The sequence below is a fragment of the Microtus ochrogaster genome, linkage group LG9 (assembly GCF_000317375.1).
Source record: "Microtus ochrogaster isolate Prairie Vole_2 linkage group LG9, MicOch1.0, whole genome shotgun sequence".
Lineage (NCBI taxonomy): Eukaryota > Metazoa > Chordata > Mammalia > Rodentia > Cricetidae > Microtus > Microtus ochrogaster.
The window spans coordinates 16749941-16775767 of NC_022034.1; the positions used below are offsets into that span (position 1 = coordinate 16749941).

A 25827-nucleotide genomic window follows, 5' to 3' on the forward strand; every position below is an offset into this window, starting at 1 on the left:
ACCAACCTGAAAAGTGCTAAGGTAGTTGGTTTGCCTTGAGGCATACGAAGTTGAGTTTTGAATGTGAAATAGAAACCCAATTTTTCCCGACATCTTAGGGAGGCTGCAGTGGTCGTCACCACTCTCCGAGCTTCATCATGCCGCCCAAGGATGACAAGAAGAAGAAAGGTGCCGGAAAGTCGGCCAAAAAAGACAAAGACCCAGTAAATAAGTCTGGTGGCAAGGCCGAAAAGAAGAAGTGGTCCAAAGGCAAAGTTCGGGACAAGCTCAACAATCTAGTCCTGTTTGATAAGGCTACATATGACAAACTCTGTAAGGAAGTTCCCAACTATAAACTTATTACTCCAGCCGTGGTCTCTGAGAGACTGAAGATTCGCGGTTCCTTAGCCAGGGCAGCTCTTCAGGAGCTGCTTAGTAAAGGGCTTATCAAGCTGGTCTCAAAGCACAGAGCCCAAGAAATTTACACCAGAAACACAAAGGGTGGAGATGCCCCAGCTGCTGGTGAAGATGCATGAACAGGTTCAATCACCTGTACATTTGGAAAAATAAAACATTATTAAATAAAAAAAAAGAAACCCAATTTTTCATTTTGTGTTTCTCCGTAACGTTAATCACTTTAATTCGCTTACATTTCTGGAGTAATCTCTCATGGCTCCGACACTTTAGCACGTATCTCTGTTAAGAGACAAACTGTTTTCATGTCTATGGGTTCTCTATCAGTCAGGTTGTTTGTGTGTGTATCTGAAGACAGGTTCTGAACAAATTGTAGTATGTGACAGAGATGGGCCTCTCTCTTTTTTCTTCTCCTTATTTAGAAATGTTATGCACACTTAGTTTCTTCTTTTCTCATAAAAAATAATTAAGAATTGGTCTGCTAGGGATCATGAAATCCATAGTATAACATGGACTGTATTACATTGAATTTATCAACCAAGCTTGTATCGCATTACATTGAATCTATAAACCTATTGGTGTCGGGGAGAGGAACATCACGTCTAAAACACAAGCGGTCTTCTGCAGATGCAAGGAGAGTTTAGACCTGCTCTGGTCTCGCTCTTTCACCTCCAAGGAGTCTTTCATGTTCCATGTTGCATTTCCTTCTGTTTGTCCTCCTGCGGACACAGGACGTAGACAGGGAATATTGTCTTAGTCAGGGTTTCTGTTGCTGTGACAAAACACCATGATCAAACAGGAAGTTGGGGAGGAGAGGGTTTATTTGGCTTACACTGGGACGTGGCTGTTGTAATTGGAGCGGTGGGGCTGAGTCCGCAGCACCCCAGCCGCTTGGCTAGCTTATGCCCTGAAATAACAACACACAAACTGTATTCATTTAAACACTGCTTGGCTCTTTAGATCTAGCCCTTTTCTCGGCTAACTCTCGCACCTGGACTAGCCCATCTCTAATAATCTGCTGTAGCCCTCAAGGTGGCTTACCAGGGAGCTTCTAGCCTACGTCCATCCTGGGTCGGAGCTTCATCGCGTGTGCCTCAGAGAGCAGAGCTCTCGCCTCTGCCTGCAAGAGTGGAGCATCGTGTCTCTCTGAGGCGTCTGCCCCCGAGAGGAGAGCTGTCGAGTCTGACCTCACTTCCTCTTCCTCCCAGCGTTCTGTTCTGTTTACTCCTCCCACCTATCTTCTAACCAATGAGGGCCAAGCAGTTTCTTTTTATTTAACCAATGACCTTCCTCCATCACGTGGCTGTTCATCACTGAAGGAAGTCGGTACAGCAACTCGAACAGGGCAGGATTCTGGAGGCAGGAGCTGATGCAGAGGCCTTTGATGGGGTCTGCTTACTGACTTGCTTCTGAAGGCTTACTCAGCCCAACTTCTTCTAGAACCCGGGGCCACCATCCCAGGAATGGCACCATGTACCATGGACTGGGTCCTCCCCTATTGGTCACTAATTGAGAAAACGCCTTACAGCTGGATCTCAAGGAGGTCTTTCCTCAATGAGGCTCCTCCCTCTCTGTTGACTCTACCTTGTGTCAAGTTGACACACAAAACCAGCCAGGACAATGGACCCCTTGTCAATAATAAGCCACAGCCCTTCCTTTCTTACTCATCGCCAAAGTCTCACATTAAAAACATAAATAAAAGTCCCACAGTCTCTACAAATTCAAACACATTAAAATTTTAGTCCCTTTAAAAAGGCCAATCTCTTTTAAAAATCTGAGGTCTTTTAAAATTCAAAGTCTCTCAACTGTGGGCTCCAGTAAAATACTACCTTACTTCAAGAGGGAAAACCAGGGCACCTTCACAGTCGAATCAAAGCAAAATCAAATTGCATCTGTCCGGTGTCTGGGATCTACTCGCGATCCTCTGAACTCCTCCAAAGGAATAGATCACTTCTCCAGCTCCACACAGCTCGTCTTGTAGACTCGGGCTGGCTCCACTCCACTGCTGTTCTTGATGGTCACCCCATGGTACTGGCATCTCACCCTAGTTTATGACTCACTGGGACCCGGGCTGAGCATCAGATAGGAAAACTCGCTGTGTTTCCATGGTGTGTTTACAGAGGCAGTGGGCTGGTGGGGAGGAGGTGGGAACTGCATGTCCACGCAGAACAAGGCCACTGTGTATCTACCCTGAAGACTCACACTCAGGTCCAACATCCTGTGGAAATCATGCCTACAATGAGAGGCTTATTTTTTATTAAATGTTTTAGGTTAGCATGCAGTGTAGTGAGTTTTACTTCCTATCATTATAACTGTGTGATTTTTTCTCTCTCAGATTGCCCTTGCCTGGTTGCTGCTCCCTCTGAGATACCTCTCCCCCCATCTTCCGCTTTCTTACAACATTATCCATCGCCTTCTCTTTTCCCATTCCCCATAAGATTGCTGCCTCCCTCTCACACTTTCCCTTTAGATGCACAAACATACCCATAGATAATCTAAGCTAGGCTCCACATATAGGAGAAAACATGTGATACTTGTCTTTCTGTCTGACTTATTTCACTTAACATGATTTCCGGGTGCATCCATTTTCCTGAAACTGCCATGGCTTCCCTTTTGTTAAGACTCTTGAGGGACATCGAAGTCGGCTCCAGTTTCCGACTACTGTGAATACTGAGCAAGAGTCTTCTCCCCCAGGCCTTATGCCAGCTCTTCACCTATGGAGCCTTACTGAGTTTCTAGATACTCTTTTACAGGCACCAGCATAACTTGTTTATGTGTCCATCTGCCTCTAGAGTACTCCAGTGAGGTTTTTAAACTGTGGACTGCATAGCGATTCTCAACAGTCCGTGTTTAGGCATCTTCCTAAAGCACCCACATGATCAACATTTTGTCTCTTCAGCAGACTCTTCCACATCAGACCATGAAGAAAACTGTGGCCAGTATTTAACAAAAACAAAAGCAACAATGTTTTCTACCTGCTGGTAACTCTATGACTATAGACAGAAAATAAAGGGACCATGGGTGATAATAATGGCAGGAGCTGGTGACTAAGGTTCCTAGGGCCTCTTGCTTAGTTAGGATCTGTGAGGACAAGAGGATCCCTTCCACAGATGGCCTCCTGGAACTAAATCCTGTTGAAGGGAGCCATGGGTTGCATTCCTGCTGCCCTGCTCCCAGCTACCTGACTAGCTCATAAGCCCCGAAATAACAACACACAAATTGTATTCATTTAAACACTGCCTGGCCCATTAGCTCTAGCTTCTTACTGGCTAATTCTTACATCTTGATTACCCGTTTCTATTAATGTGTGTAGCACCCCAAGGTTCGCTTACCGGGAAAATTCTAGCCTAAGTCCATCCTGGGTCGGAGCTTCATTGCATCTGCCCCAGAGAGGAGAGCTATCGAGTAGGAGCTCACTTCCTCTTCCTCCCAGCATTCATTCTGTTTACTCCACCCACCTATGTTCTAACCTATGAGACCAAGCAGTTTCTTTATTAATTAACCAATTATCTTCCTCCATCAAAAGCCAGCCCGTAGTCTTGGTCCTATGCTTACCATGACCTGTGCTTATCATTACATTCACATAGAACATACATTCTATGACCACTCGTGGTACAGAGAGAAGATGTCATAGAAACCAAGTCAAGGCTTGCTCTTACATGCTATCACAGACTATTTCTAACTGGGACTCTGAATTCTAGGAGTTAGTTTGTCTCCTCCAGGGAAAGCAGGCATTGGCTCCTGCAAACACAATTCTATTGTTTGTGAATCATGTTGAGTTTGTTGAGATTATAGAGACAAACACTGGGTGAACTCCTCCTCCAAGGCACAATGTGCCTGTGTTCTTATTTCATCCTCACGAGTACCCCATGAGACAGGCATTACTTTTGGTCTAATTTAGAACTCAAAATGAGATCACACGGATTTCAAAGGCAAACTTCTAACTGCTATGTGATACATCCCCCAAGATGTTAGAGCCACAGATGTTTACCAATGATATTTCAGGATTCCCCTCCCCAACAATTCCAAAACATGGAAACTTTAGAATATTTTTAAATTAGAAGGCATCATATGCATTTAGCCCGCTGTATCAGTAGAGTTTGACAACCACGAATTCAAATAACCACAGATAGAAAACACTCAGGCAGTTGATGTTAGTCATGGGGACTGGAGTGGGCCGGAAGGCGCCTGGGTAATGGTGCAGCCAGCATCAGATGGAGTACCCAGCGGAGTTCACTGAGAGAAATACGGTCCCGCGATGCGCTCATATTGCCTATCGCCTCTGCTGACTCCAGACACTGCTGACTGAAAAAGACGGGAGTTTGGGACAATCTTGTACGGGAAGTATGAGTAGTCCATATGTTCTTGTACTTAATGGTTAGAAACAGGACTTCCTGCTGGACTGCTTTTCACTATTCTTGGAGACCCTCAACTCAAATTTTGCTATTAAAGCTCTTCTTACATATATTTTAATCAAATTGTCCTTTTCCTGATGCCATGGGCCTTACGTGGAACTCTTTTGTACCACCTAGGCATCTTGAGACACAATTTGGCAGCATTTCTTTCAGGCAGACCAATGGTGTTCACTGAGTCTGTTGTGGAGCCCCAAAAATGTGGGCCTACTTCTACCTTGTCTGATGGTCAGAGAGTTTGGGAGTTGCTCAAAGTTGTTGACAACCAGTGTAGTCACACATCCTGACTCAGGACATAGTTACTTGGTTCTTTTGACATTAAGATGGTTCATACAAGTAGATACATTCCATCCTGACAGATGGTCAGGTTATGCAAGTGTACATCTGCTCCTTCGTTTGTAATATGAAGTTACCTGGGGGAATGGCTGCCTTCAGGATGTTTGGTCTAGGGTAGGTTCACTGCCTAAACAGCAGAATGCTAATGACTTGATGTCTCAAAGTGTTGAAGCAATTAACTGAGTTGTCCTTTGAATCATGTCAAAGAAGTCTTTTGTTGCCTTCCTCCCCATTTTGTGTTGGGGTATAAAAGTGCATAGAAAATTAAACACAGGCAATTTGAGTATTGACTGGAACTCCCTCCTAGTGGTATTCTATGGTTTTCTGTTGTATTGTTTTATGTCTTTGTACTCTTTACTTACATTTCTAATCCCTATACCCCTACCATGGCAAGTGGTCTTTTGCCAAGGCTGGACACCAACAGTCTGTCACCCGGTTCACAGGTGCATACGCCAAGAGCCAATCAGGAGTAGTACAAAAGGATGATAATCAGAGAAATTTAACAGAGGAAGATGAGTACGAATTTACAAGTTGTGCTGGTGCTGAGACCATCAAATTTATGATTACTGGCCAAATATAATGTGTGTGTGTGTGTGTGTGTGTGTGTGTGTGTGTGTTTATGTGTGTGTGTGTTTATGTGTGTGTTTTTCATTCTGTTCTTGCTGGATTGTTATGTGGTCTTAGAACATGGTATCTGCTCTCGAACAGAATAACCATGCTGTATGGCTGCCTGGGGGCACTGATTCACTATTTGTAAATAACCATGCTGTATGGCTGCCTGGGGGCACTGATTCACTATTTGTAGTCATTAATTGTAAACACCACCAGAGGGACTGCAATTTCCCAAACCCAGGATGCTTATGAAATCACCCCTCTCATGAAAACACTTCCTGTTGTTTCCCTTTGTTTCTATGGATCTTGCACGCTGGTAAAAACTTACCAAATACTTAATAACTCGCTTTGTTTTGGCACGTACCTGGAAAGAGAGCTCTGCTTGGTGTTAGCAAATGGTGAATCAGTGAATTAGAAATTAAGACCAAACTATTGAGGCATTTAAGTTATGTTGATGATTAATCTTTTAGGAATGAACTCTATAAATATTCATGTTATAAAGAAGTAATTAAGTCTTACTGAATAATCCAAACATAATAAAAAGCACTCTTTAAAGATAAATAATCTTTCAGTCTGTGTTTTACTTTTTAAAAGGAAATACTCAAACAATTGCATTTTGAGGTTTGGCAAACCTGTTGTGTTCACACTTTGGAGATGGCAGCAAGAGAAACACAGGTTCAAGGCCAGCCTGGGTCATACAAAGAGCACAAGGTCACACTGGTTTCCATAGTGGCTACACCAATTTGCACTCCATTTAGCAGAATATTCCTCTTTCCCTGAATTCTCCACAGCATGTGTTCTCATTGTTACACTGACCCTGCCCATCCCGACTGGGGTAGGATGAACTCTTATAGGAGTTTCCCATTCTGTAGGCTGTGACTTTGCTCAAATGATTGTGTCATTTGCTGAAAAGGGCAAGTGGACACAAAGTCCTACTCTAAGCAAAAAGCCATTTGCAGTTTCCTGCTGGGAAAGAGAAAATAAGTTTTACTCAATGGAGTGTCACCGGTATTTCAACCACACTCCAGTACAGGCACCATGCCAAGAACAGTTGACCAACAAAAAACACATGTTTTGGGGTTTGCGGGAGTGGGGGTAGGGAGGTGTTTCTTTCTGTTGTTGTTGTTTTAGTATTTTTTTTTGTCTTGTTGGGTTTTGTTAACTTTGATTTCTGTCTTTTGTTTTCTTTTTGTTTTGGAAACAGAGAAAGAAAGAACATAAAGTTGGGTGGGTAGGGAGGAGGAGAGGATCTGGGAGGAGTTGGGGGAGGAGAAAACATGATCAAAATATATTGCAATAAAAATTAACTTAAAAAAGTCTGCCTGAGTTTTGTAGTGATACCCTATCTGCAAAGAGCAAAGGCTTCATTTCTGTGATCTAGCACTTGCTCACCAATGTGCAAGGTTCTAGGTTTGATCCTACCAAAACCAAACCACATCTGTAACATTATACACTGTTTCTTCTTAGTATTGCTCCTAAATAATACAATTTGGCAGCTACTTGCATGGTGTTGGTCTTCCAAGTACGTTAGAGGTGACTTAACATGTAAGGTATGTAAGGTAGGACAGATGAAGGTTTATATGAAAATGATACACTGTTTCCTGTGGACTTAAGAGTCCACAAATGTGGTTTTTGTTTGGTTGGTTGGTTTTGCTTTTTGTTTAATCTATGCGAAATTCTAGAACCCAGCAGATTTCAATCTCCTGCAGAGAGCAAGAGACAAACGCATTATTGACTTAGTAAAGAAACACTTTTAAGGGTCTGCCATGTCTCGTCCTTTGTGCTTGGAAGATGAACATGTCAAGAAGACATTATCTCAGAAGCTCCCAGGCCACCAGGGGAGACTAACAAAAATAACCTCAGTGCACCTAAGAAAGGGCAAACAGCAGATACGCACTAACAAGTCCCCTTGCCTGAAGATTGCCTCTACTCAGATTACCTTGATTAATCAATTAGAATGTGTGTATTTTATGATAAATTTCACAGATATAATGGTTCCATTGTGTGGCATGTCAGTTCCTGTGTATTCAAATGCTGACACATGTGTGTGAATGTCTGAGTACACATGGAGAAGCCAAGTGAGGCTTCATGTCTCCTTTTTTGAGACTCTGTCTCTCACTGAATCGAGAGCTCCAGGCTTCATCGCCACTGCAGCCAGAAAGCCCCAGGGAGTCTCTTATCTCTGCCCTCTCCTCAAGCGCTGGGGTTATAGGCATGAAATAGCCATGCCTGGCTTTTACACTGGTAAAGGGGACCAGAATTCAGGCCCTCATTCTTGCACAAGCAATGTGCCCCCCCCCCCCGAACCATCGCTCCAGGCTCCCCCCCCCCAAGCATATTTTGAACTCAGAAAGAAACTTCCTCACAGTCTCTCCTTTACATAAAATTGTGAGTTTTTTTAAAGAACCAATGTTTGAACAGTCTTTCTCCAAACTTGATCCTGATAGCTAATACGTTTCTGTTTATTCTTTTTCAAATCAGTCTATTATGACTAGAACTGTGACCAAAACAAGTTCTTTTCTCTCATTCTCTCATTACTTCTGTGAGATATACGGTCAGAGGATCAGCAGAAGTAGATATACCTAAGTATGTGAGAATCTCTGTGTGGCACACTTGACATTTTTAGTAGTTCTAGAACTATTCTTAAAAAGTGGATTTATTAAAACCTATTTCTTTGAATTGTATTTCCTTTTGATTTCCTGTCCTCTCAGCATCAATCAAATGTGTTTTCCCCATGAAGAATTATGATAATTCCCAATGCCCTACCTTCGTTCAAACACAGTAAACGAAAAGCCATTCAGAAAAGGGAAACTGAGTCAGAGGATACAGTGGTGTCAGCACATGTACGGAAGCTATCCATCCAATAAGAGTATGTCACGGGTCACACTTCAGATCTTCGGAGCCACAAAGCAGAATGCCTCAATCCCTTCAGACACATTGTATCCCAGAATGCTTAGTCAGCTGCTCAAGTTCTCTCAAAATAACCCAAAGCTCTCCTCAACTGGCCTTCCCAACCACACATTTTAGAAAAACACCATCAGGGTACAATTCACAACTGACATTTTCCAAATAAAACACAGGTTTCCAAAAGTATAAATTGTCCTGTTTTTCTATTATAAACACTAGTTTGCTGTCAAAGAGCAACATGGGTGCGGTTGTTGGGGGGGAGGCAGTTGGTGTTCCTGTATTTGTGTGTTTGTTTGGTGCCATCTTTTCTTTTCTTTTTTCCACAGGTCAACATTCACGGTGCTGGCTTTCTCTTCAGGAAATCACCCAGGTGCCTTCTGATAGATTTCTGGGCCAAAAGAAGTGTGACTTTAGGCTCTCTGAAATTACTTCTCCAAGTCCCCACCCTCCAGCTGCCCATTTGCAGAGGGGACAGAGCTGCTTGCTCACTCTGATTAGCACAGTTGTGTGGCAAGGTGAGATCTCACAATGTTACGTCATTACAGATTGTGTTTCAGTCATCAATTGCTACATAGAAAACCACTCTCCAAAGTCAGGGGCTTGAAACCATAGCAACTTATTCTCATGAGTCTGTGGGTTGACTTAGCAGCTCTGGTCAAAACCAGAATGCCCTTGTGGTTGCATTTGACTGGAAAAATGGACTCATGATTGAGTTCAACTATATTAGCAAGGCTGTGCCTCACTGTGCAAACAATCTTAGGGTATAAGATTTTTTCAAAAAGAAAAAGGCTAGCTTGTTTTGTTTTCCTTGTATGACATCTAGGTTCAAAGAGGGTGAAATCCAATACACAATGACAATCAAGTCTTCTCACAGCACACTTGCCAGTGTCCCATGGCCTAAAGCCAGTCAAGTGACTAAAAGTTAGCATAGGCTGGAATAGGACTACCTTGGGCATCAATACCACAAGTCCCTGTAAACCATATTTCCCCCTAATTGAAACACTCCCTTGTAGATGTAAGCTCAGTAAGATTCAGGAAATAAACAACAAACCTCAGAAGCCTTAAGAAGTTCCTAAAATTTACAGACAGAAGCTCAGGAAGTTCCTAAAATTTACAGACACAAGCTCAGGAAGTTCCTAAAATATGCAGACACAAGCTCAGGAAGTCTCTAAAATTTATAGACACAAGCTCAGGAAGTCCCTAAAATTTACAGACACAAGCTCAGGAAGTTCCTAAAATTTACAGACTCTAAGGTTTAAATCTGCTAAGGAAAAGACTCTCACAAGCTCCGGTAACAGATACAAAAAGCTCTATGAGATGCAGCTTTTGTGAGGGATCACCCATGCTGGGATGGACTTTTCCATGCTTCAGCTGCCTTTGAGCCCCCGTGATCCTGCAAGCGGCCCCTCACTCACACTCCTTTAACACATAAATCTTGTAAATACTCATAATACTTAACAAACCCTCAGGTTCACTAAGCTAGACTTGGGTGACTGATTGCTTTAGTCTGTCATCAGTGCCCTGCGTAAGGTGAGTAGAAGTTCATTCATATCTCCTCAAGAAAAAAAAAAAACATACAAGTATCTATCTAATAGTCCAACCCAAAGAGTGAAAAAGTTGGTGCACAGTGACTTAGTCTAGAAGTGAGGTCATTAAATACAAATCATGATGACTGTGCATCTGGATGTCCTAATAATAATACCTAAGAATCTCTGACAATAACAATATGCCAGGCACTAAACATATCTGATATTTTACTTAATACCCACACTAACTGTGACAATCTCAACTGTCACTTAGACTGGATTCAGGATCACCATGGAAACATATTTGTAAGGGTGTCTATAAGGATGTTTCCAGAAAGGCTTAACAGAAGAAAGAAAACCCATCCTGAATGTGGGTGGTACCATCCATGGGCTATGTTCCCTGGCTGAATATAAGAGAAAATGAGTTGAATACCAGGATCCATCGCTCCCTCCTTCCCAACTGTGCATGTAATGTAAATGGCTGTTTTCTGCTGCTATCTCCACACCTTCCCTGCTGTGAAGCAATCGCCTTCCCAAAAGTCTTATGTACTGAAGCTTGGTCCCCGGTAAAAGCAGTTTTCAGAGGAAGCTTTGGGGAAGTGTTTGAATCCCGTGACCTCTGCCTTCATCAGTGGGTGAACCCACTAAATGGAGTCAAATCTGGGAGACACTATGAGGTGGTGAGACTGTGGAAGGGCGAGGTCGGGTTAGGGAAAGCGGATCCCTGGGGCGTGCCTTCGAAAGGCTTCTTGTCCTGACCATTTCCCATCTGTTACTCTGGCTCCTGCTCACCATGGGAGGAAGAATTTTATCTCTCCAAGCCCTTGTGCTATGATTTCTGCCCCTCTATATCCTGGAAAATATGGATCCAACTGACCACGGGCCAGAACCTCTAAAACCATGAACCACATAAAAGTTTCCTCCTTTATGCTCGTTTTCTCCAGGACTCTGTCAGAGTGATGGCAAATCTAACATCTCACTACTATGGTGAGGTGTGGCTTTCAAAGGAAGTCTTTACCACCCAGATCAAGTCAAGAGGCCTGGCACCCAGTACAGGACTCCAGAAAGAGCAAGACTCCCTGCCAGGAAGAGAGCCTTCTTCTCCTTTGTGCTACTGAGGAGACCTATGCACAGACTCAGTATATATTCTCATATAGGGAAGATTCCAGCACTAACTGTGCAGACATACGTGCACACACACTCACACACATGCCATACACACATACTCTTTCACACACACACACCATACACACACCATACACACACACATACACACACTCTCACACACACACACACAACACACACACACACCTAGAAGTGAGGATCTTCCCCAAACAAGATGCAACGCACAAAAGTGAATGCCTTCAGAGTAAAATCACCCAGTATGGGACCTGGCACCCATCATTTCTCCCATCTTAGATGCTTCCTTTGACATTAAAGCTGATCAGAATGCCTGCTGACTACCCAGCAACCTAGGAGAAGATTAGTTTTGATAAAGTTTACAAAGTGCTCAATGTAGACCCTGGCAATAAATAAACAATAACTCTCATTCTTAAGATTATAAGTGAGTGGGTTTTCAAAACTTGTCTGGAGTCTTGGCTTTTTCCCTGTGACTTATCCCATCCTCTGAGAGAGGAGCATACATGATTTTATCAACCTCGAAGGTTGTCTTTGCCACCTTCTGAGGACTCTCAACAGGGCTGTATAGGCTAAATATGAACTTACAAAAAAATCCAAGAATTATTTCTAAATAAATTTGACCCAAATAAAAACAAAATCTTGATTCTCAAAAGTATGAAGCAAAGTCTTCCAAAGTCATAAATTATAGATCGTATTGTTGCTCTGAGCGCAACCCCTGCACCGAGGGTAATAAGAACAAATTATATGGGTGAGAAACCCCACTGACTTGTGCTCTTTTATTTTGATTAGTGCTGTTGTGTATTTTTATCAAAGGAAGAAAAATGTAAGGATAAATATTGAATTAAGAGAAGCATAAATTCTTTGTAGAATTTTTCACATATTGTACAGGCACGGGATTCTTCACATTGCAACAACTGGACAGAACTGGAATACCACGCGTGTGACTGGCCATTGTGCCCCATCACAGAGTGAATGCCTGAAGGTCTCGTGTTGATACCTTCATCGACTCAGACAGCCATGACTGAGTGCAATAGAGCTTAAAGAATGCCGGTTTACTTCTCACTATGGTGGAGGCCACAAGTCTAGAAGGATGTCTCCGTGGTGTGGTTCTGGTGAGAGCTCTCTCCTGCCCTTCATCCTATGTCACCTCATTATGCCTTCATGCGGTAGGCAGAGAGCAAGGCCCAGCTACTGCTGCTGTTACTGCTGATGGTGATGATGGTGGTGGTGATGATGATGATTCTTCTTCCTTCCTTCTTCTTCCCAGGACACTAATCCCATCATGAGTGGGGGAGCTCTACCCTCATGCCCTCACCTAGAGAAATGACTACCCAAAGACTCCACCAGCAAATATCATCACAGTAGAGCTTAGGACTTTGTCATATGCAGTTTCGGGAGGTACTGACATTCAGTTCGCAGCACATGCAAATTCCTCTAGTTGCTTTAAACGTTGTCACAAGCAGAGGAGAAGCCTTAAAAATGAAAGGCTAAAATAATGCCTGCAAATTATCTTTCCAATTCTCTACTGCACTTAAGATGTCAAGGTTCTAGAAAGAACAAAATGAGTAGCTTGAGTATCCATTAGAACATATTTTCCCCAGAACATAAAAATTATGTAGTCTTACTAATCATGTCTGTTTTGAGATTTCCATGTCTGGCTTTTTTTTTCCCACTTATATTTACAAAGTATTCGATGTGACCCAGCTAGGACTGGTATAAATCCGCATTTTATCACTCCGTGCTTTAATGGCTTGGGTGAGTCCCTGCTAATCACTTTACCCTTTACCTCCTTGGTAAAAATGACACTCATAACCCTACCTCCAAAACTCTTGGTGAACGTTATACGAGTTAGTGTGCCTGGAAATGCCACTTGGCATAGAATAGGCATGCGCTGAGTGTTTGTTTGCCCTTCTCTTTGGTTGGCTTCTCTTTTTTTAAAACAAACTGCCTTCAAAGCCACAGCATATTAGAGAACCATTCTTGTTGAAAGGCTTGAGCATTAGCAAATATATGAGCTTTGACCCAAAAGCTCTACATTAGAGGATTAAATCTTTGTAAACCTTAACAGTAAAATTAACAATTATCTCCTAACATTGGGCAGGAAGCCAGCCAGACATTTCCCATTCAATAGACACCAGCACACTCTAGGGATTAATTGTTAGGTTTATATCTACATGTAAAGTCGGAAACTTGATGAAAGCCAAACATTTTTTTATTTTATTTTAGGCATCCAGCAGGTAGGCCACAATGCACTTGGCATCAAGACCACTATGTGGGCCTGGTCCACTCGCTACTAAAAGCCGTAAGTTGCAGTTGGTCTTTTCCTCTGTTCGCCTACCAAGCCATTCCAGTAGAGTTCTTACAGCACAAAGCCACCATGGTGTTCTTGCTTACCACTGAAAAGATGCTGATCTGAGAGTGAGCCACCATCCTGCTCCTCGGTGCACTGCGAACTATATTGCAATGCTGAATCCCTCTGCAAATGACCTTGAATCTTCTTTGTTAATTCATGAATGGAGGAAGCAATAGCACAGGACTGGGGATGTTGTGATTGGCAACCAGCATCCGTTTTTCTCTTACCATAAAGTGCTTTTCAAACCCACAAGATCCCATGCAATTGGAGGTCATGAAACAGAGAGTCAAAACAGCTATTTCTTAGTGGAATGAAATCTCACAGGGCAGCACAGCACTGCACAGTGGGATCATCACAGCTTCCTGTCCATCTTTTATTTCAGGCAGACATGGATGGGATCATGTGGATGAGTGATAAAATGAATTTCACAGGAGAGTATGTTGAAACATTGGCGAAGCAGTCTTCCAGGATGCTGTCCTGTACCTTTGACATTGACAAGTAGAATACTGTATTTCCTGGAATCTTCTCTCAGAACCCTCCAGATGCGGCTTGACTTTAGCCAGTCATACGCCTAAGTGTGAGATCTGGGTGTTGGCAGTGGTCACACCTCCACTACCACGGCTACTTACTGTCGCTGGGCATACGCTATGCATATTTGGTTTTCTGTGGCACCATTAACAGGAAGTATAGCGTGTGACCACTAGATTTGTGGTCCCCAAGAGGGAGGGTATTCAGCATGCGCTTCCTGGCTCGGACACCCACAGGTGCAGTGGGTGGTATCTGGAATCAGCAACAAGACTTTGGGGAAGGGTAGATCCAAATCATGGAGCATGTGATGCTGGATCACGGACTTTCTGGTTGGATGGTTAATAAAACCACATGATAAGATACCAAGACGGTTTAGTGACTTCAGGCCTAGCTTCACAGAGGGTGTGACCCCTATTCTGAGTCTCACTTCCTGAAAAGACTATGAGGCAGAGGGTTGGCCAATGGCATACAGAGAAACAGAACTTGAGAGAAGGTGAGAAGGCAAGGCTGGCTTGGGCATGGTGACACTGCGGTGTGAAGGTATGATCACAGCAGAGCCGTTAGCATCTAGTTCCGTTTCTGATGCTGTGACAAAATGTATCGGCAACAAGCAACTTAGGGAAGGGAGGGTTTATTTAGCTTACAGTTCTGGATACAGTCCCTCACAGTGGGGAAGTCACAGTGGATGGATTTCAAAGCTGTTGACATTGTATCCACAGTCAAGAGGAGAGAGAAATATCAATGCCTGTAGGCTTGCTTACTTGCTCGCTTGCTCACTTGCTGCTCTAATATTGCTCAGGACACCCTTCCTAAGGAACGATGCCACCCACAGTGTGCTGGATTTTCCCACATCAGTTGACAGTCCAAACAATCCTCCACCAAAGACCCTGATCATGCCTAGGGGATTCCTCAACTGTGACTGTCATACAGAGAAATTTTGGTTGTGTCAAGCTGGCAATGAAAGCAAACCATCACTCAATCTTCTGAGGAAGTAAGGGTATAAAGCTGAGAGAACCTTCCAGAGCATCCTGCCTCGGGGACAAATGCCAAGTCTATGTATCCCTACATCACCCAGTCACTAGATGAGAGCTGGCCTTGTGAAGGGTCTGTGAAGGAGAGGCAAGATGCAAGTCTTTGAACTTAGTCGCAGGTTGTCGGGAGCCAGCAGTTCTGCGCAGATAGAGACCTGATGAGGGCCAGGGCTGTAGCTCAATGTGCAAACACTTGCCTAGCTCATGGACAGTCAGGCTTCATTTACCTGCAGAGCCAACACTCTCACATCTAACTCCATCTTCATGTAACACTCTCTCCGTATCTGCATCTATGTCCATGTTTTCCTAGACAGGCATCTGTCCTTTTATCTTTAATAGGGGCACACACAAATGGCATTGACACGTATTTATCTATAAATACCTATCTCCAAATAATGCCACATTTACAGACATTTTGTGGTTAGTACTTTAGCATCGTTTGGCAGGGCACAGTTCAACTTAATAAGAAGTAGATAAAACACCCCATTTGCAGATGGAGACAAGGCACAAAGAAACCATTTACCTGAGGCTAATGTGTTGGAGTGTGCAAAAGGAAGGCAGGGAACAGACTTTTGGGGAAACATTCCCAATCAAGAGACAAGCATAAGCCTCTACTCTCTCACCATGGCGGACTGGACCAGAAACAGGTACCTTGTCTAAGGTCAATCTATCTACAGGTTTGTCATGGCTGACAGACTACCCACCTGGATCTCCAGAAGAGACACAGAGAAGGAAAGCAAGACCCATTGAATGTGGGAACAGAAGCAGCAACGCACGGTATATGCAGAATGCACTAGAAAACATAAACAAGGGGGCAGGCCATGATAGCGGAAGCCTAAGGTGACGGGAGCCTGAGGTGATGGCAGAAATGGAGAGACGGTGGTGGACGGTGGTGGATACTGACTGAAGCGACAGGCCCGGAACTGGAAGAGTTGAACCATCATGACAGGATCAAAGGAAACCTGGAACTCTGGGACTGATTTGAGACAAAGAAGAATCGGGCCCGTCAAGGATCCCTCTAATCTTCGGGCAGACTACTGCCGCTAGGTTTTCAGAGCATCTGAATATTCTCCACACATCTCTGACAAGAGGTCCAGCTTCCCACTGGCACTCATGTATCCACTCTGCCTTACCTGAATGTCTCATCCTGGTTTTGCTTCTTATAACCTTCAAGTGACCTGGCTCAGTCACACAGAGGTGGGCAAGAATGGACCGACTATCCCAGCATAGAAGCTGAAGGAGGAGGAGAAGGGAAATGGTGGGAAATGTTTTACAAAGTTCAAATGAGCTATGCATTTTAGAAGCAACAAAGATTTGCCAGCCGGGATGCAGGCGCTGGGTGGGTGGAGCCAGAGTCAGGTGGCAGGGTCATGATGGGATGAGGTGAGTTGAAGCCAGAAAGGTAGAGTATAAATGACACCTTCAAGGGGCTCAAATATACAGAAGAAAAGGGAGAAAGGGCTCCGAGGGAAAGGAGCAATGTGTTCTAAGAGGGGAGAGAGCTGAATTTGCTTAAATATGATGGGAATAAGCTATGAACGGAGGTGAGGATGGAATCATTTGAAAGAGAATCAACCAGTGGGTGGGGATGGGTTGCTAAGGACATGAGTGCCCTGGTAGGCAGTGGAATTAAGCTAAAGAGGGAAGAAGATGTGTGTCCGTGTACACACAGAAAGTATTACTAGGATGTGGTAGCCAGGGTGGTTCCGGTAATGGCTTCCATTTTCTGAGTGAAATCAGAGGATATTATCCCCTGAGAATGAAGAAGGAAGAGATGGGATAGAGGCGGTGAGAAAGCGAATATTTTCAACAGTTGTTTCAGAAAATGGCAGTGAGATCCCACTGGGAAAACAGTGTAGGGTGACCAGTTGGCACCGAGGGCTCTGCAGAGATCAAGGGCTGTCTGTGGATTTGGGAGGCCACTTAGCTGTGATTTTATGTGATTTTCTCCAGCCTCATTCAGTGGGGCAGATAAGTCAGCAGAAACACTGGTAGCTGGGATTAACTCGAAGCGGAGGACGGAAGAACAAGGGAATAAGAAGTCAACGGTGTTAGAGAGAGAAATGAACCTAAGATGTAGGCTGGCTCCAGCCGGAGAGAAGATTGACAAGGCGAGGAGGAGGAAATGGAGGACCAGGGAAACCCAGACGTAAAGAAAGGCTATTCGAGAGTATGGGTGAAGGGCTGGGCTAAGGGAAGGTGGGTACAGATTTTAATGTTCTGACCAGTGCGGGTCGTGTGAATATATAGTCATTAATATCTGGCCTTCCACTGGAGTATGGTCAGCCTACTGGGGACTGAACTCCAAAAAAGGGGATTCTCCTCTTTCAATGGATATCAATTGTCAACAGCTCCTTAGTCAGGGATCAGACATCATGCCTCCGCTCCCCTTTCTCTGAGGGAATTCTGTCTAGTTTGGGCTTGTGCAGGATTTTGTGCATGCTGTCTCAACTTCTGTGAACTGGTATGTGCAACTGCCCTGTTATGTCCACTGATTCTAGCTCTGAGAATCTATGATCTATGAATGATCCCTAAGCCTTGGGCAAAGTGGGTGTGGTACTGATGCACCATTAAGGCCTAAGCAATCAATCCACAGTCTCTTGCTTTCTGCATTGAACCAGTTTGGGGTCTCTCTCTTAATCTCCATCTACTGCAAAAAGAAGCCTTCCTGTTAACAGTTGAGAGACACACTAGTCTATAATAATCATGTTCATTTACCAGGCAATAGTAATAGCTCCTCCCCTAGGACTCAGGCCATAGTCCCTGATATCAGAACCACATACAGTTTTCATCTTACACAGAAGCAAGTATTTTCTCTGAATTTGTCATATGCAAATGGATTGGACGTTGTTCACGTACTTATAGCCTGTATATATTGTATATAGTTATTAAATTGGTTATATAAGTTCTTCTTAAATTACTTATAACCTTTTTATTTTAGACTGATGTGGGAGTATCATATATCTGTTGCTTTCATTGGTTAATTAATAAAGAAACTGCTTGGCCTGATAGGTTAGAATATAGGTGGGCGGAGTAAACAGAACAGAATGCTGGGAGGAAGAGGAAGTGAGGCAGACACCAAACCTTTCCTCTCCAGGGCAGACGCGATGAAGCAAGCCGCCAGGTCAGACATGTTGAATCTTTCCCAGTAAGATTGGTGCTACACAGATTACTAAATATGGGTTAGGCAAGATGTGAGAATTAGCTATTAAGAGGCTAGAACTAATGGGCCAAGCAGTGTTTAAAAGAATACAGTTTCCGTGTAATTATTTCTGGGCATAAGCTAGCCAGGCGGCCAGGAGCTGTGCTGCAGGAACGCAGCCTGCAGCTCCTACAACATTAGACCAAAAAAGGGGTAATATAGTGATTTTTTTTAATAAATAAATCTTGCCAAGAGGAAATCCAATCAGAAAGTGCTTGGTTGCTTCCATGACTTTCTTGTCACTATTGCACCAGTGGGCATATCTTGCCAGACTGACCATTATTGTGGCTCACGGGGTTCATAGTTGAATAAGATTACAGATTCGTGTTTGTGGCATCTTCCAGTACTATGAGAGCTAGTCAGTAGGGATGAAGGATCAAATTGAGTACCAGCTTGATGTCTCCGTATCCTATGACTCAAGTATGTGGTTTCTTCATCAATAGGATCTTACCATCAAGTTCTGGAGAGTAACCAAAAGTATTGGTGATAGCTGTAATATTCTGGGGTCCATCAGACCCCATTGGCCAAAATCTTCTAAAGAGGTAACCTATTTCTAACACTGGGCTTTTCATTTGCTAGTTTCTAGTATCGAGTATGGACATTGTTGCCCCATTATAAGGTTAAACCCTACTATACAAACTGGAAGAAGCCCTCTGAGTTAAAGGTTAGTCACCATAAAATGTTACCCCAATAAAACTTAGAAGCTTCTTCCACATGCTGTGTTCAAAGCATCAGCATCACGGGTGTCCTCAACAGCCCCTCAGCCCATTGCCACCTGATCTAGATAGATCACTGGCCACTGTTCTTCAGGAGACTAGAAGAGTAGACTGGAAATTTAGATGGATCCAAGCTAACAGGTTTTTTGTGAGATATTTTCTGAAAACATTTAGATGTCTCAGTGACCAGAACGACAACCTCAATAGCACTTCCCCAAGAGCGCACTTGTTAGATGAGTTAGTATTAAATATTTTAAGAGCTTATCTAAAAAATCACATTAATCTAATGTGTTTTATTGAACAATATAAAATATACATGGACATTATAGAGAAACAAAACATCATGAAAATGGGAAGCCAACTCTGGAATGAAGGCACACAGGGAAGGCAAGCAAACAATGGGCATTTTAACACAAAGGAAATGCCTTAACTAACACATATTCAGCTTGTCCAAATAACAGTCACTGTGTCCATGAACTATCTGCAGGCCCAGAATTTATTTATGCTTATCCCACATATCCCTTCCACTGAATATTCAAATGCATTGAATTATTAATACATGTATCAAGAATTTGTTATTTACACACTTGCGCCGTAACATTTGGATAAATGAAATGCAATTTCACATGATAAAGTACAGTTGCAATCAATATGGGTTATTTCTAGTGTCGTCTCTGACCCCCGACATGTAACTCATGACCAATCAAAGGGAAAATAACACATTTATCACTTCAAGCAGATAAAAGTCTGGCATGAGGAGGTGACTGCTTGAGCTAAAGCCAACCTAATATGGACATTTGTTTTGTTTGGAGTTGCAGGAGGACTGGATAGTTGGATAGTCGGCCAATTGGCTGCTTGTTAGCTTGGTTTGAGATAGGGTTTCATTCTGTAGCCCAGGCTGGTCTGAGACTCTTTATGTGGTCCAGAATGGCTTCAAACTTATATCAAACTTGTTTGCTCAGCCTTCTAGTGGCTGAGATCACATGTGTACCCCACCATGCCTGAGGGAAGCTGTGTAACTTTTAAAATATATTGGAGGAGCCATTTACGCGGCTGTTGCAAGAATATGTTTATGCTTTCTTCCCGTTCAAACCTGTATCCAATCTCATTCCTAGCTTTGCAACTGGCCGATAGGTCTCCATTATCCCTGGTTGTCTGGAATCAGCTTATGCCTTGCTCACGGCTCGGACTTAACGTTTAGCTGTATATGTGTCAGGATTTTCTGTTTGTCTACTCTACTGAAACAGATAAAAATACAAGACGACACTGGAGAGACAGCTCTGTGGGTAAGCGGGCTGTGCAAGCATGAAGACTTGAGTTCGGATCCCAGATGGATCTGTCAGAGTCTGGGTGTGACTGGGCACGTGGTTATAACTCTTCCTGGAGAGACGGGAGGGTGGCAGATGGCAAATGGCGGTCCTTGGTGACTGCCGGCCTGTCTCCAGGGTCAGTGAGAAACTCTATCCCAAGGAAATAGAAACTGAAAATAAAATAAAAACTGAAAAGTACAGCCCTGTTCAAACTCTCGAAACCACCATTCATAGCCTGGGAGCAGCAGTAAAAGCAACCATTCTTCTTGTCAGCCCTCAGACTATGTGAGTTATTCAAATGAGTGATTAGCTCCCGCTTTTAGACATCTCCTGACTGTAGGGTGGCCTTCCTTCCTTCCTTCCTTCCTTCATGCCAGCCATTCCTATCAGCCTCAAAACTGGGCAGAACCTGAGAGTGCCTGGTGCACGAGACACAGCCTCTGCCTTGTAAGTCCTGGCTCCCACACTAACCATGTAGAGCCCTGAGTTAGTACAGCTGTCTTAGCCCTGAAAAGCATATAAGTACATTAAGACTTCACTGTATTACCCTGATCTCATGACCATACACTGTATGCATGGATTGGAATGTCACCCAGAAATCTATAAACAGGTACAATTGTTATGTGTCAAATTGTATGTATTTAGACTAGATAGCTATAGATATATAGACAGATAGATTTTTATGGGACTGAGAGGTGGCTCAGTTGTTAACAGTACTTGCTACTCTTGCAGAAGACCTGCGTTCGGTTCCCAGCACCCACACCAAGTGTTTTACAACTGTCTGTTATCCTGTACCAAGGGATTCAACTCCCTCTTGTGGTCTCTGCTGGCACCTGCACACACACACACACACACACACACACACACACACACACACACACGTGAAAACACAGAAGTAAAAATAAAATAATTTTAAAGGCTATTTCTCAGAAGATTTCTGCACATGGTTACCTTAAGAGGTAAAGCCATCAGTGATGTTCTAGGTCAGAAGGCCAACTCTTCTACACTCTGCTGGTATGTCCCAATCAAAGCAAGAACCTAGGGTATTCCTGTGGATCTTGATGAGCTAGCTAATGACATGATAGGTGGTTTTAGTGCTGAATATTAATCTTGGACTGGGACTTTTAACTTTTGTGTTTTTGTATGTGAGTGTGTATACATGTGTGTGCATGTGTGTGCATGTGTGTATGTGTGTGCATGTGTGTGCATGTGTGTGCATGTGTGTGCATGTGTGTGCATGTGTGTATGTGTGTGTATGTGTGTGTATGTGTGTGCATGTGTGTGTATGTGTGTGCATGTGTGTGTGCACTTGTATAACAGAGCATGTGTATGGGGCAGAGCACAACTTGCAGGAGCCAACTGCCTCCTTCTACTGTGTGGGTTCCAGGAATTGAACTCAGGTTGTCAGGCTTAGTAGCAATGGCCTTCACCTGCTGAGCCATCTCCCTGGCCCTGGGGTCGGCACCTTTGGAGACCATTATCAGCCCATGATCTATTCTCACTATGTCATCAAAGTATATAATTGTCACACACTGGCCAAATTTCAAAAATATGAGGAAGCTTTTCATTCCACAACTTGAGACGTGCGCCCGTCTCTGAGGCAGGGGATCAGTGTCGAAGGGCTAAGTGGCACTGTGAGCAGAAGTCATGCTCGGCCGTCGGGTCTGTGAGGCAGGCACAGGTAACAAAGTGATGGCGGTGTGAATGGACCAGTCTTTCCAGACATTTGATGATCTCATAGTCGGGGAGTGTGAGAGAGGTCAAGTTTAAGCCCAGCATCTGGGAAACCTCCTCCCTGAAGTCCACCAGCTGCAAACATCAAGCAGAGAGACATTAGCTGGGAAGGGAAAACACATCCCCATTGCCAGGCCAAATGCAACAACAGCAGCAAAAGAGGAAAGCCCAGGTTTGCATGAGGTAGGCCTGAATGATGAATAAGAAGGCTTGCCTGCTAAATGGCTTCTAAAAATCCCTGCGGGCTCCCCAGACTTCAGCAAGTTCATAAGCCCCTGTGAGTCAGATGGTCATGTGTGTATCTGCTGCTGAGTCAAGAACCCCTGGAAACAACCATCCCTGACTCTGCTCTGACATCTGGGACGAGTGAACCAATAACCTCATACATAGTGCTCTACCGATGTTGGCGTAAGCCTGTTGGTGATGGTAAACATTTCTGCATTGGGATGTTAACTGGGCAATGAACTTCGGAAATTCAAAGAGAAAGAATGAGCTGATGTACACAGCGGAGCTTCTCAGTCCTTCTTAAACTACCTCGCAAAGACTGCTTCCTCCATGTTCTAACACTGGCCAATCTCAGAATACTAGGGTCCACTGGCAATGGTTAGAGTGGGCATCACCTCCCTTCACATCCTTCTAGGGTGGTTTCTGTGGCCCTACACTAAGACAGGCAAAAAGGGGTATCATCGAGACAAGCCCTCACTAAATATCTTCCATTTCAGAAAGGACGGGATCCAACCTGTTGAAGGAGTGTCATCAGAACACCATCCGAACATTTATCCCGAACTTCCTTCCTGAGGATGGTCCAGCATGGGAGACAAAGGCTTCTTTTATTTGCACACCCCACCCACTAAGTGTATATTGAAGCATAGTCCTCAGTGGGATGACTCCAGAAAGTGGGGTCTTGTGAGTTAATTAAACTTAGATAAGATCACCTGGTGGAGTTTCCAAGAGAAAATTGGTGCCCTTATCCATGAAACCCCAGAGAACTTTTCCCATTTGAGGGTTCATGAAGACACCATTTATAAACCTGGTACCCACTCTGCCGGTGCCCTGACCGTGACTCTCCAGCCTTAGACCTAAGAGAAATAACTGCCCTGCGTACGAGATGCTCGCTTCCCATGCGTTGTTGAGGCACCTAAATAAAACAAGGCACCAGCCTCGCCTCTCCAATGCAAAAGTTTCTCTCCAACTTTCCCACCCTTTTGAACGTGGCCAAAACTCACAATTCCTGAGATGTTTCCTTCCTGAGAACACTTGCTCGTGTAGTCAGGCTCTTCCCAGCTCTGCCTGACACAGGGGCCAAAGCAGAGCAGGGAGAAAGGAAGAAAAAAAAAATCCTAGGAACAGAGTCCATTCTCTGCCCTTTGCAGCTTCAGAAAGTGACATGCTCGTCAAAGGCAGAAGGGTCAGGCTGCCCGGGACAGAGTTCTTTATGTCTGACCTGATGTGCTCGGGAGATAAAATGCTCCTCCTCGTAACCAGCCAGCTGATGTGGACTTTTTTATGGCCTACATCTGCGCTTGGTCAACCATGAAGTCTGGGTGCCACTGTCTGAGACGGGAGACCGTTTCCTACAAGTGCTCTCTGTGGAAGATAACGCTTCTCTCTGACTTCCTAGCCCTGCTTAACATTATTAACCCATGTGAGCTGAGGAATCTCCAGAGGCAATTATCAAACGCAATTTAAAACATCTCCCAGCCACCAGAAGCTGGCCTTGCACTGGCTTTCTGTTGCTTTGATAAGCACATTTGTTCCCTTTTTCTCTCTTATGGAATATGTCATGCAAGTAGGAATTGGCTTTTAGGCCAGGAAACTCATAATGATTATGGGCATACCAAAACAGATGCTGCCGAGTGGGTGGATCTGTTGAAATGATATAGAAATCTTTACAAATTGTGTTGGGAGAAATGTATGAATAATGATCTTCTGGGCAGCATATATACTGAAATTAGATTGTCACACAGGAGCTGAGTGTGACCCTGGGCAGGGTGGCACACCCATTCCCAAAGCCGTCCATATCGCTAAGTGTGTGACTTCTCCTGTTGCTTTAAAGCATCCTGTCATGGCCTGGAGAGGATCCCACCGGCTGATTTTATCTACCTGCTGTTCTCTCCTCTCAGTTTCTCCCAGAGACTTCTTCAGGGTCTCCAGTTCAATGACGGCCACCTCTATCATGGCCCTGGCCCTTTCTCTGTGCTCTTTCGCCTCCTCCTCTGTAGCATCCAGCTCGGACTTGACCGACATGAGATTTTTCTCTGCTTTCTCCTTCAGCTTCTCCAGATCATCTCGGGATTTAGTTAAGTCTTCGATGGCTTTGGTCTGTTCCAAAACTTTAATCTAAGGAGTCAAGAGAATCAGGATCATTTCCCTTGTTCTTCTTTAGGAGATCTGGATACAAAGATAACTCAGAAGTCAATGGAACTCACTTAACTTTTTTTTTTTATGAATAACGAACGGACTTCATCCCAAGCAGCTACAGAGACCTTGCAGAACAGCATAAAGTGGACCTCAATCCCTGCAGCTTACTAAACGATAAAGCAGAGTACCTTATTTGGGAAATCAACCCAATAAAATTGCAGACAGCATGGTTCTGGAGTGAGATCGCTAAAATAAAACCTGTGAGCAAGCCAGACTTTCTATGCTAACCAGTGAGTCCCTGTGCCTTGCAGTGGCCAAATGCCTGCTCTTGTAATGGTGTCATGGGGGAGTCTGTCAGCATGCCTCCCTCATGGCTGTGAGGGAAATTTCCATCCGCAGTTATTCAGCAGAGTCTCTAGACACCACCAATGAACATGAGGCAAAGGATGTCACCGAATCCTGTGCAGACAAAGGGCAGTGATGGCCCCCTACTCAAGACTCGCCCCAGGGCCTTAAAGCCCTGACTGAGGCTCCTGGAACGGGAGGTGTTTGCACTGTGAGTTTGTGAGCCACTGTGGCTCCTTACAAAGGAATTCAAGGAAGCCAAGCCCTGGGTCAAGCACAGGTCCAAGGACAGACCCAACGGGGGCAGTGAGGGAATGAAGAAAAGACAGATGGACAGACAGACATGAGGAAAAGCTGGGATCAGGTGGTCTGTGCTGTCTTCTAGAAAAACCTCATCATCTCCGAAGCTCTGCATTGTTATCACAGATGGAACAGAGAAGCGGGGCTCTTGCAAAGATGAATTGCAGCCTGGAATTGTAAGATAAAATTAACCCTTTGTGCTCTAAGCTGCTTTTAGTTCGAGTATTTCATCACTGTAACAGACAGGAAACTAAGACAGTGGTATGCACTTTCAATTCCAGCGCTTGAGAAGTGGAGGCAGTAAGATCAGGTGTTCAGGGCCAGCCTTGCTCACACAGTGAGTTTAGATCAGTCTAGACTATGTAAGAGCTTATGTCAAAAAAAAGAAAAAGAAAAAGAAAAAGAATCCAAATGAATAAGTACAAATAAGCTACAAGACAAGGTCCACTAACTTGGCTAAAATTAATTCGACAATTACAAAAGTTAGCAGGGAATTAGGGGAGTTAGAAGACTCACATACTGCTAGATGGAATTTAAGATGGTATAAGTAGCCGGGCGGTGGTGGCGCACACCTTTAATCCCAGCACTCGGGAGGCAGAGGCAGGCGGATCTCTGTGAGTT

General features: G+C 44.0%; 1 protein-coding gene and 1 pseudogene across 2 annotated transcripts in view; one reads left to right on the forward strand and one right to left on the reverse strand.

The window, feature by feature from the left end:
* The first annotated feature begins 137 nt into the window (after window positions 1-137).
* LOC101984985 lies at window positions 138-522 on the forward strand (annotated as a pseudogene).
* Window positions 523-21724: 21202 nt separating this feature from the next.
* Window positions 21725-25827, reverse strand: part of Ccdc170 (coiled-coil domain containing 170) — a 78798-nt gene continuing 74695 nt past the window's right edge. For both annotated transcript variants that reach the window (XM_026787324.1, XM_005363433.3), the window contains 2 exons: window positions 24304-24540; window positions 21725-22275 (listed from right to left, as the gene is read on the reverse strand). In XM_026787324.1, the coding sequence (XP_026643125.1) occupies window positions 22075-22275; window positions 24304-24540 (438 nt within the window). In that variant the 3' untranslated portion in view covers window positions 21725-22074. The remainder of the gene's footprint in view (window positions 22276-24303; window positions 24541-25827) is intronic.